The sequence below is a fragment of the Kogia breviceps genome, chromosome 10, assembly GCF_026419965.1.
Source record: "Kogia breviceps isolate mKogBre1 chromosome 10, mKogBre1 haplotype 1, whole genome shotgun sequence".
Taxonomy (NCBI): domain Eukaryota; kingdom Metazoa; phylum Chordata; class Mammalia; order Artiodactyla; family Physeteridae; genus Kogia; species Kogia breviceps.
Window position 1 is genome coordinate 52352009 of NC_081319.1, and position 13204 is coordinate 52365212.

Consider the following 13204-nt stretch of genomic DNA (forward strand, 5'->3'; position numbering starts at 1 on the left):
TTTCCTGCCAACTCACCCCACCTCGACATCAGGGCTGATACAGGGCTCAATAGAGGTGCCAGGACAGACACAGTGCAATGGGCTGTGGCTTCCAGTATATTCTTGTTTTGAGTTAAATATAAAAACAAAATGTTAAACAAAATATAAAAACAAAAATGTTAATAAAAACATTTTTCTGGAGTTCTGTCACAATTTTTTCCTCTTTACTTTGTTATTCTGAATTTCCTTTTAAGTTACAAAAGAAAAAAATGCTTGTAAAAATTTCAAATAATACAGATATATATAAAGTGCAAAGTGAATTTCTCTCTTCTTCCCCACCTCAGAGGTAATGACTCTTAACTATTTGATACATATTCTTTATCTCTTTTTCTCTGTGGATATTCATCTGCATCCATGGGAAGAGGAAGATGGTATGGAGGTTTTAAAATATAACCACGAGGGACTTCCCTGGCTGTCCAGTGGTTAAGACTCCACGCTTCCATTGCAGGGGGCACGGGTTCGATCCCTGGTCAGGGAATTAAGATCCCGCATGCCCTGTGGTGCGGCCAAATAAATAAAAGTTGAGTCATCAGATCAATTTTTTTAAGTGATAAATTTAAATAAATTTTAAAAAATAAAATAAAATATGGCCACAAATTCTTTCACATTGCTCCCATTGAGAAGTGGGTTTATGTCCTCTCCCTGTCAATCAGGGACAGCATAGTACTGCCTTGACCAGTAGAATACAGCAGGAGTGATACTGTGTGACTTCTGAGGGTAGGTCGGAAAAACCCATGGTCAGATTTCTGGGGACACTTACTTTTGAGATGCTACCTAAGAAGTCCTAGGAAGCCCAGGCCACATGGAAATGCCTTATGTATGTACTCTCACCAATAGCCCCAACTGATGTCCCAGCCAATAGCCAGCATTAACTACCAGAAATGTGAGTGCAGATGCCTCCAGGTGATTCTAGCCCCCAGCTATTGAGTTAGCCAGCCTGTGAGTCTTTCCAGCTCAGCCTTAGACATTATAGAGCAGAGACAAGCCTTTCCCATTGTGCCCTATCTGAATTCCTGACCCATGGAATCCTTGTGGAGAAGTAATTCTGTGGCCAGCTAGGAGAAAACATCCCATTAGTGCTGTTAACTACTCCATTAGTCATAAACAGAGAAGGCAGGAGCCATTCCACATTTTCCTTCATGCCACAGGAATGTGAAAGAACAAATGGGCTCCAAAAACTATTTTGCTTGATAATGACCCTGAAGGTGTCTGGCTGGGAGACGGCCATAGAAAACACAGCAACCATGTTGATTCACATCTCCAAAGGTGCCACATGTAAAGCAGCAATTGAATAAAGAGAACAAATGAGGTTACTTCCAAAGCTTTTCAGTGAATCTGGAATTGTGGCTCTCTCTGCTTTATATTTCACATCCAAGTTCCTAAATAGACAAAAATATGTCCCATGTATGCATGTTTCCATAACATAGTCAAGTGTGGATATTTTTCATAACTCTGTCACTATCATTATATCCGATAACCAGGGTATTCTGAAGATTCTAAAGAGCCAGCCTGGAGCCAGGCTTAGGTCTCCCAGGCATTACAAATTGAAACTGAGTCATTGGAAAGGTTTATCCTCTCTGAGTTTCCTGTAAGGTGTTAAGACATGTTAGTGGATCTCTAACTTGCTTAGATGCTATTTTGTTGTTGTTGTTGGCCACGCCGCACAGCTTATGCGATCTCAGTTCCCTGACCAGGGGTGGAACCCCAGCCCTTGGTAGAAAGAGCGTGGAGTCCTAACCACTGAACCACCAGGGAATTCCCTTAGATTCTATTTCTTTAAAGTAAACACACTTACTTGATATATTTACTACATGACATATTAAAATAGTTCTCCATGTTAATGTTTCTGGAACCAAGAAGTATCTGACCATTAGTATGTACATTTCACTGTGCATCTTTCCTGCACAGCCATCTCCCCTCCCCACCAAAAACTAATTATTAAATGCATGGTGCATCTTGCAACTGATGGCAAAGTAACCATATAGATCTGATCTGTATCTCCATGAATTTATATTCAGTATATACATATATCTAGAAGATGGAGATCTAGAGTGGTGAATCTAGAATTTGGGGCTATTTGTCTCCTGGGAGCTTTTACAGATTTCATAAAGCATGTCTGAAAAGCTGAGAAGCGACTTAGATAGCCTCATAGGACTAGGAGAACAGAGATTTGTTTTTGTTTTTGTTTTTTTTGCGGTACACGGGCCTCCCACTGTTGTGGCCAGGGAAGTCCGAGAACAGAGATTGAATTCAGGTTTCATGTATGTGGGGGCCAAGGGAATCCTTTTGCTTAGGGTTGGAACATTGAAGGGCTGTACCCTAGGAGTCATAGTAACTGGAACAAGTACACAGGCCCTCAAAGGAGCTGCAGCATAGCTTCGAATCCTCTGAAGCCATGAGTTTGGATTGAGATGATACTAGAGTTCCAGTGTTCCAGATAGGTAGCAGAACTGATTTTAAAAATCTTCTCTGGGACTTCCCTGGTGGCGCAGTGGTTGGGAGTCCGCCTGCCGATGCAGGAGACGCGGGTTCGTGCCCCGGTCTGGGAAGATCCCACATGCCGCGGAGCGGCTAGGCCCGTGAGCCATGGCCACTGAGCCTGCGCGTCTGGAGCCTGTGCTCCGCAACGGGAGAGGCCACAACAGTGAGAGGTCCGCATATCGCAAATAACTAAATAAATAAATAAATAAAAATCTTCTCTGGAGGAAAATAACATTATCCTAGACAATTTATTTCCACAAACTATTTTAGCAAATATAGGATTTGTCAAGCAAAATAAAATAACCAGTCACATGAGGAGACAAGGCAGCAAGATAAAAATAGCCAATAGAAACTCTAGATGTTAAAGTTTGCATCTACACTGGTAGATGCAAACTTTAAAAGAACTCTTTAAAATGTTCAAAGATACAAAAGACAAAAAGGAGACTTTTGGCAGAAGACTCAAAAGTATAAAAATAACCAAATGAAAACTCTAGAAATGAAAAATACAGTAGCTGAAATTAAGAACTTAATGGATGGACCTAACAGCTAATTTTAAGAGTCAAAGAGAAAATTAATGAACTGGAAGGTATTTCAGAGGAAGATGTCCAGAATAAAGAACAGAAGAAAAAAGGATGAAAATATACAAGAAAGAGTACAAGGCAAAGAAGATGCATGTAACTGGAATTCCAAAAGGAGAAGAGAAAGAAGACGAAGCAAAAGCAATATGAGACTTAGCTACAACTGTGGAAAAACATCCACACACAGATTCAAGAAGCCCTACAAAGCCCGAGTAGGGTACATAAAATAATTTCACGACTTGGGACAACATGGTAAAACTAGTAAAAATCAAATATGAAGAAAAACTATCAAAAGTAATAATAAGAAAAAGAAAGAGTACCTTCAAAGGAGCAACAATAAACTGACAGTGAAAGCCCCAAGACCACTGAATGAGGCCTTCAAAGTGCTGAAAGGAAATTACTGCCAACCTAGAATTCTATACCCAGCGAAAATATCTTCCAAGAATAAAGGTAAAATAAAGAATTTTCAGACAGACAAAAGGTGAGAGAATTCATCATACATGATGTGCACTAAAAAAAAAAAAAAAAACACTGAAGGGTGTTCTTCAGGCAGGAGGAAAATAATTGCAGGTGGATGGCTGGAGACGCAAAAAGGGATGAGTGGAAAAAGTAAATATGGGGGTGAATTGGAATTATGTACAGATGGTCCCTGACTTACGGTGGTTCAACTGACAATTTTTTTTAACTTTATGATGGTGCAAAAACATTATGCATTCAACAGAAACTGTTCTTCAAGTTGTCAATTTTGATCTCTTCCCAGGCTAGTGATATACTGTCTGATACTCTCATGATGCTGGGCAGTGGAAGTAAGCTGCAGCCCCCAGTCAGCCATGTGATCATGAGAGTAAACAACTGATACACTTATAACCATTCTGTACCAAGACAACCATTCTGCTTTTTCACTTTCAGTACAGCATTCAATAAATTACATGACATATTCAATGCTTTATTGTAAAATAGACTTTGTGTTAGATGATTTTACCCAACTGTAGGCTAAAGTAAGTGTTTTGAGCACATGTAAGGTAGGCTAGGCTAAGCTCTGTTGTTCAGTAGGTTTTGTGTGTTATATGCATTTTTGACTTACCATATTTTCAACGTACAATGAGCTTTTGGAGATATAACCCCACTGTAAGTCGAGGAAGATCTATAATTATATAAAGCAGTAACAGTAATACTAAACACTAAAAAATGGTATATCAGTCAGGAAGTGTTTTAAGTATGTTAATACATAGTATTTTAAATTGTGTTATTGGGAAAGAGAGTAAAAGTAACATTAAATTTTAATAAGTCAAGGAAGTGTGTTATAACCTCTGTGGTAAACACTAAAAGAATAGTAAAAGAACATATAACTTCCAAACCAATACAGAAGAAAAAGCGATTGCCAAAAAGGAATTCAAACAATCAAAATACGGGAAAGAAAAGAGTGGAAGAAAGGAAGAAGAATGGGCAGAACTAATAGAAATATGGCAGATTTCAATTCAAAGAGATCTGTTATTAAATTAAGCAGATGTGATGCTCTAATTAGAAAACAAGGACCATCAGGTGGATTTTTTAAAGTTCTACTATTTGCTGTTTACAAAAGACATCCTTAAATAGATCATGGGGCAAAAATAAATTATAATGGAAATTCACATATATGTAGAAATGAATGATATTAAAATATAACATACTCATGTTATATATATATATAAAACATATATATAACAAACTCATGGGATGCCACTAGTGCTATACCTGAAGGGAAATGTAAAGCGTTAAATGCTTGTGTTAGAAAAGGAAAGAGGCTGAAGGTTCATGAACCAATGATCCATCTTAAGAAATCTGAAAATAACAGCAAAACAAACCCCCCAAAAGAAGAGAACTAATAAAGAGAATTTTATGAAATAAAAACCAAGCATATACTAGAAGAGATCAACAATGTATTGCCCCTGAATCTTGAATTGATATATGTGACCTCAACTCAAGCACCACCTAGAACTTCCTGCTTTTAGACTTCTGGGAAGAGTATTGATACTTTATCATATTGATACTTTCAGCCAAAACTCCTGAATCAGGAAAATCTTTGCTGATTCAGAACTGACAGCAGAAAAGAATTCTTTCCCAGTTTTGGTTAGTTCTCCTAACCCAGTGTCTTCTTTGTCTGTTTTAGGACAACCATGTGTAGCAAGGGGAGTGGTGAACAGCAAATCATGAGAGCTGTCGATGTGAGAATTGAAAGCAACCCGGTTCCTGGTGGCACATACAATGCCCTGTGTATTAAGGATGAAGGTCAGTGCCAGAGCCTTTGTAAAGGTTTTGGAGGGTGTGCTCGTGAGGGTTGACCTCTTAGATTGTGTTCTCTAGAAACTGACCTTAAGATGAGGATTCACTGAACATCATGAATCGGGAAGACTTCTAAAGAAAAGCCAACACGGCAGTGGGGAAGTGGACAGGGAAAGGAAGGGGGAAGGCAATGGTGCAGCACTAAGCAAAGTCCACAGTGGCTGTGAGGTGGGGGGGTAACTTTGGCTCAATCCTGCAGGGAATCTCTGGAGACAGTGACCACAGGTCACCACGGGTTTCCTGATCAGGGGTGAGAGAACAGGGGTATTGATACCACTGAACTTGTCAGTCATTGTTTAAGGGCTGCTTCAGGGAGATATAAAGTCCCAGACTCTTCGATTTAGGAAACTGCTCCTAGAAAGAAAAATTCAACTTCCTTCTGGGAAATCAGCTGAGTGGTGAGGAGAAAACCATAAAGGAGTCTCCAGAGCAGCGTTTCATGTGCACTGGAAAAAGTACACCTCCATTATCAGAAATACATACTGCTGAAAGGCAATGTCCATGAAAATGGGGAGAAAGCGAGCTGCTTACTCATCAGTCATAGAAATCAGCACAGGTACTGCCAGGCTGCACAGTGGTCTCATCTGGGAAGTTTTAAGAACTACTGATACCTGGGTCCCAGCCCTAGAGATTCGGATATAAATGTTCTGGACATTGGGGATTTTTAAAGCTGCTCAGTGACTATAACATGTAGCCCAGTTTGAGAATTAGTTCCCTAACGCAGAGTTTCCCAAAGCTCTCTGATGATGAGAAATACCAGATGAACTTATTAGAAATGCAAACCCTCAGGCTGCATCCCAGATGCACCAAATCCCAATCTCCAGGGAAGGGGTCAAAGGAGTTGGTAAATCAAAGAACCACAGTGAACCCTACAGCCCTGGCTGGTGCTTGTTAGATGTTTATTAGCGGTAGGCTTCTTTGCTGCCATGGCATCTCCAGGAAGGGTTCTACATTTGCTGATTGCAGTCAAGCAACTGAAAGATGTGGCCATGGAAAGCCCTGGGGAGAACAACATCCATGGTTTGTTTTTTTAAAAAACACATAAGTAAATGAAAACAATCCTTTGAATCTCAAACATAGGCAAAGGTTCAGATCCCTGAGGGAGACAGGACAGAGCCAGAGGAAAACCAGCATGACCTTCTTTCTTTAGTGATCTCAAATGGATACGTGGGGCTTCTGAGTCTGATCTCTTTCCTTTCATGAACAAGAAGTAGCAGCTAGCTTTTGCTGTGTAACATACCACCCCCAAATGTAGTGGCTTAAAACAACTGTTTTTTAGTTCACTATTTTGGGGGGAGGGCAGAAATTTGTGTTATTCTTCTGGCCTCAGCTGGGCTCATTCACGAGTCCGCAGTCACCTGCTGGGTAGGGGCCTTGCTTCTGGGCGTTGGCTGGATGTTGACTGGGATGATGGGTGGGGGGCAGGCACTGAGCCATGTGTTCCTCATCATACAACAGGAGATCCTGGGCTTTCCACCTCACAGGCTTCAAACAGGTTGTGTGTATGCAAGCGTGTGCCCCTTTGCCCACAACTATAGAGCATGAAGCCAGAGGTTGGAAACATCTGTTCACATCCTACAGGGCACCAAGTTTAAAACCATGACAGTGACTCCAAAACTGAGTTATTGCCAAACCAATAAGACGTGCCTCCTGATATACTGCACTCAGAGGAGCACAACTTCAGTTCAGTAGTATTCCTGCCAAAAATGTGCAACCTGAATCTAATCATGAGGAAACTTTAGCCAAACTCAAGTTGGGAAACACCATGCAAAATGACTGGCCTATACTCTTTTAAAAATGTCAAGGAGGGCTTCCCTAGTGGTTAAGGGCTTCCACAGTGGTTAAGAATCCGCTTGCCAGTGCAGGGGACACAGGTTCGAGCCCTGGTCCGGGAAGGTCCCACATGCTGCGGAGCAACTAAGCCTGTGCGCCACAACTACTGAGCCTGCGCTCTAGAGCCCGTGAGCCACAACTACTGAAGGCCGTGCGCCTAGCATCCATGCTCCGCAACAAGAGAAGCCACCTCAATGAGAAGCCTGCGTACCACAAGAAAGAACAGCCCTCACTCACCACAACTAGGGAAAGCCCGCGCACAGCAACGAATACCCAACGCAGTCAAAAATAAATAAAAATTGAAAAAAGAAAAGAAAAATGTCAAGGATAAGAAAGAGAAAGAGGGAATTCCCTGACTGTCCAATGGTTAGGACTCTGCACTTCCACTGCAGGGGGCGCAGGTTCGATCCCTGGTTGGGGAACTAAGATACTGTAAGCCTCGTAGTGCAGGAAAAAAAAAAAAAAAAAAGGCAAAGAAAGGCAAGGCAACTGTTTTGGATTAAAATAGACTAAAAAAACTTGACAACTAAATGTAATTTGTGATCCAAGATTGTATTTTGGACCAGGAGAAAACAGCTATAATTGATGAAATCTGAATATGGATTTGAATTAGATAATAGTATTGTATCAATGCTTAAATTCCCTGATTTTGGTAACTACTGCAGTTATGTAAGACAATATCCTTGTTCTTGGAAATATATACCAAAGTTCTTAGGGACAAAGTGACATCATATCTACAACTCATTCTCAAGTGGTTCAGAAAGGAGTTACAGGGACTTCCCTGGTGGTCCAGTGGTTAAGAATCCACCTTCTAATGCAGGGGACATGGGTTTGATCCCTGGTTGGGGAACTAAGATCTCACAGGCCAAGGGACAACTAAGCCCACACGCCGCAACTAGCGAAGCCCACGTGCCGCAATGAAGAGCCTGTGTGTTGCAATGAAGCAAAGACCCAGAGCAGACAACATTAAAAAAAAAAAAATTACAGATATAGATACACATATATACATATTCGTATATGTATACATACACATATGTGTTTATGTATGATATATATTTTCTATATATATATATACATATCTATATCTATCTAGAGAGAGAAAATGATAAAGCAAATGGGGCAAAATGAAAACACATTAGTAAATCTGGATAAAGGATTTATGGGAGTTCCTTATTTTTAAAATTTTTCTGTAACTTTGAAATTATATGAAAATGAAAATTTCACCCCAAATTGTCTACATACTCCTCCCAAAACAACAATAACAACAACAGGAAAGCACAAAACAAAACAAAGCAAAAACAAAAACAAAAAAATGAAGCAAATTCATGATGCCTATCAGCTTACGTAAGGACTGATGCCATTTTAGCAAGTGAGCCCTGTGTGGGTGTCTTTGAGTCAAAGTGCTCAAGAGCCCTGCATCCAGGGCAGTTTGCCTGAGCCTAGCTTGCCCCACTCCCCTCCCCTCCAGGTCAACAGGGAGAGGCTTGGGTGGGGAAAACTGGAGTCTTGGTCCAACAGGGCCTGACTTGTGAGGAGGCTTCAGATGGGTGATGAAGGGGCTCAGGAATGCATGCTGAGGCGGGATTAGGGTCAGAGGGCTGCTCTCTCTCGGACTTTCCAGAAAAGCAGGATGGATTCCCCATGATCCCTCAGAGAGAGCTCTGCCCCTGTTCCTCTGCCTTTCCTTCTTTAGAAAGAGCATGTAAACGGCTCCCAAATGGCTCTTCACTTTTCCTCAGGGGAGCCTTGTAGACAGTCAACTAGGGATTATCACAGTAAGTGAAGTAATTCAGACAGAGAAAGACAAATACCATATGATATCACTTATATGTGGAATCTAAGATATGATATAAATGAACTAATGTACAAAATAAAAACTGATTCACAGACTTAGGAAACAAACTTACGGTTACCAAATGGGAAGGGGGGTGGGGCAGGGGTAAATTAGAGATTATTAGCATATACAAACTACCATATATAAAATAGCAGATAAAAACTATTACAGGGCTTCCCTGGTGGCGCAGTGGTTGAGAATCTGCCTGCTAATGCAGGGGACACGGGTTCGAGCCCTGGTCTGGGAGGATCCCACATGCCACGGAGCAACTGGGCCCGTGAGCCACAACTACTGAGCCTGCGTATCTGGAGCCTGTGCTCCGCAACAAGAGAGGCCGCGATAGTGAGAGGCCCGTGCACCGCGATGAAGAGTGGACCCCGCTTGCCACAACTAGAGAAAGCCCTCGCACAGAAACGAAGGCCCAACACAGCAAAAATAAATAAATTAATTAATAAACTCCTACCCCCAATATCTTTAAAAAAAAAAAAAAAAAACTACTACATATAGGGATTTCCCTGGTGGTCCAACGGTTAAGAATCTGCCTTCCAATGCAGGGGACGCGGGTTCAACCGCTGGTCGGGAAACTAAGACCCCCACATGCTGTGGGGCAACTAAGCCCGCACGCTGCACCTACTGAGCCCACGTGCTCTGGAGACTGCACGCCACGACTAGAGAGAAGCCCACGCGCCACAATGAAAGATCCTGCATGCCGCAACTAAGGCCCAACACAGCCAAATAAATATATAAATATTTTTTAAAAACCTACTACATATAAAGTAGATAAACAACAAGGTCCTACTGTATATGTTTGTGTGTGTGTGTATATATATACAAGAATTACTTTGCTGTACACCAGAAACTAACATACACTGTAAATCAACTATACTTCACCTAGGGAAATCTGTGTGCCAAAGGAAGGTAAGAAGCCAAGAAGAGGCTTCTGGGGAGTGCACGTGAGGTCTGGTTCAGCAGACACCGGGGTGCAGTATCACCTCTAAAGGTTGCCTTTTTCCTGATGATGCTTCATTGCACCTAGCCCTGGGCTGCTGCTTCTCTTTGGCAAGACAGGAAGAATGAAGGGTGCTAACTCCAAAAATGTGAGACATGTGCCTCATAAAGAGCCCAGAAGGAAAACAGCCTGTGGAATGTTCAGGCAGCTTCCTCCTGTGTTTCTTTTTTGAAATAAAGTTCATCATGAATGTAGATGTTTCTCTGTTTCCTTTCAGTACTTTTGTTTCACTGACAGTGAATTTCCAGCCCTGTGGTGACCTCACTTTAATAAGTGAAGTTATTTTTAATCCACTGGATGCTGATGAAATGAGCTGCCTCCACTTGGGTTCTCTGGCTCTGCTTCTCTTGGCAGCTTGTCTGGCTGTGGAGTCAATAGCGTGGGGTCTGGAGGCTTCAAGTCTCCTCTCACCTTCTCCCTGTAACACCCAAGGCTCACTAAAGGTGTGCTTCTGTTTCTCCCCCTCTAATCCAGGGCTGGCCTGGCTGCTCTCCCTGCCAGCCCACCTCACCTTCTTAGCACTGTATTTCACCTCTCCTACATACGTTACTCCTACCTGTATCTCCCTTAAAAATAGAAACGGAATGATTCCCTTCCTTTATGTCTTCAGGAAGAGAGCTGAGGGACTTCCCTTGTGGTCCAGTGGTTAAGACTCCACACTTCCACTGCAGGGGGCACAGGTTCGATCCCTGGTCAGGGAACTAAGATCCCCCAAGCTGCAGCGTGGTCAAAAATTAAAAGAGGGCTGAATGCTCACCTCTCAGGTGAGCAGGAATTTTTGGTAGTAGCCACCTCGCAGGTCTGCTTGAGGAGGCACTGTGCCTCAAGATCGGCTTTGGGGAAATTCCAGCAACGATGGGAGAGTGGAACCAATGAATTTCAATGCTCTGAGCAGTTGATAGAACTTATCCAGTTCAGGGTCTCCCGAGGGAGTGTGGAAGAGTCTGCGCTCGTTACCATTGACCTGGCACTGGCCAATTTTTCATTTATTTGTCCAGGGTAATGCAAAGCAGGGCTCAGACTTGTGCGTGAGATAGATAGGTTAGGTAGGTAGGTAGGTAGGTAGGTAGGTAGATAGATAGACAGACAGACAGACAGATAGATAGATAGACAGACAGATAGACAGAGATAGAGGACTCCTCTCCACCCTCAAGGAGTCGACAGTATATAAGGACAAGTAAGAGATGAGTGAGTTTCCATGGCACAAAGGAGGAAGATAATTAGGGAGACTTCCTGAGGCAGTGGCAGCTGAGGTGGAATTTGAAGGATTTTGTTCTGTGGGGATAATGGTTAGGGAAAGAAGAAGAGGACACTGCAGAGAAAACAGCTGGAGCACAGGCCACAAATCTGAGATGCCAGTGGTTCTGGGGAGACTAGCTCTGGGTGAGCCCTTGTCCTAGTGCTTCAGAGAATGAGTTGGGAACATCCCTGGGGGCTCGAGTGGCTGCTGGGCAGGTCTGAGGAGGCTGCAGAGAGCAGCCCAGATAATCCCACTGCAGTTATTTCCAACTTGATCTATAGATTCATTGCAATCTCAGTCATAATTCCAGCAAGTTATTTTGTGGATATGAACAAACTAATTCTATAGTTTACATGGAGAGACAAAGACCCAGAATAGCTAACTCATAATTCAAGAAGAGCAAAGTTGGAGGACTGACATGACTCAACTTCAAGACTTACCTAGAGGGAGGGATAGATTGGGAGTTTGGGATCGACACGTACACATATTTAAAATAGATAACCAACAAGGACCTACTGTGTAGCACAGGGAACTCTGCTCAATAATCTGTAATAACCTAAATGGGAAAAGAATCTGAAAAGGAATAGATACATGTACATGTATAACTGAATCACTTTGCTGTACACCTGAAACTAACACAACATTGTTAATCAACTATGCTCCAATATAAAATAAAATATTTTTTAAATTAAATTTTAAAAGACATAAAGATGCAGGAATCAATACAGTGTGGTACTGGTGAAAGAACTGACAAACAGCAATGAAATCCAGTAGAGAGCCCAGAAATAGACGCACATAAATATAGTTAACTGATCATTGACAAGGGAGCAAAAGCAATACAATGGAGCAAAAATAGTCTTTTTAATATAGGTGCTGGGACAACTGAACATCCACATGCAAAAGAAAAGAATCTAGACACAGCCCTTACACCCCTCACAAAATTCAACTCAAAACAGATCACAGACCTAAATGTAAAATGCAAAACTACAAAAATCCTAGAAGATAATACAGGTGAAAACCTAGATGACCTTGTTTATGATGACTTTCTTGAGACAACACCAAAGGCACAATACATGAAAGAAGTAATTGTTGGGCTTCCCTGGTGGCGCAGTGGTTAAGAATCTGCCTGCCCATGCCAGGGACATGGGTTCGAGCCCTGGTCCGGGAAGATCCCACATGATGCAGAACAACTAAGCCCGTGCACCACAGCTACTGATCCTATGCTCTAGAGCCCGCAAGCCACAACTACTGAAGTCCGCAAGCCTACAGCCCGTGCTCCACAACAAGAGAAACCACCGTACTGAAAAGGCCACGCGCCGCAACAAAGAGTAACTTCAGCTCGCCGCAACTAGAGAAAACCCACATACAGCAACGAAAACCCAACACAGCCAAATAAATTAATTTAAAACAAAAAACAATGATTTACCACTACCCATCTAGTAGAATGGCCAAAATCCAGAACACTGATGACACCAAATGCTGACAAGGAAGTGGAACAGCAGGAACTCTCATTCATTGCTGGTGGGAATGCAAAATGGTACAGCCACTTTGGAAGACAGTTTGGCAGTTTCTTACCAAACTAAACATACTTTTACCATGCGATCCAGCAATCACAGTTCTTGATATTTACCCAAATTAGCTGAAAACTTAAGGTCACACAAAAACCTGTACATGAATGTTTATTAGCAGCTTATTTTCCTAATTGCCAAAACTTGGAAGCAACCATGATGTCTTTCAGTAGGTGAACGGATAAATAAACTGTAGCACTTCCAGACAATAGAATATTATTCAGTGCTAAAAAGAAATGAGCTATCAAGCCTTGAAAACACATGGAGGAAACAAATGCTTATTACTAAGTGAAAGAAGCC

General features: G+C 42.0%; 1 protein-coding gene across 1 annotated transcript in view; it reads left to right on the top strand.

Annotated features, from left to right (window-relative positions):
- SUSD5 (sushi domain containing 5) overlaps positions 1–13204 on the top strand; it is a 41699-nt gene that overhangs the window by 10791 nt on the left and 17704 nt on the right. Inside the window, exon 3 of the mRNA XM_059077343.2 lies at positions 5248–5366. Coding sequence (XP_058933326.1) covers positions 5248–5366 — 119 coding nt within the window. The remainder of the gene's footprint in view (positions 1–5247; positions 5367–13204) is intronic.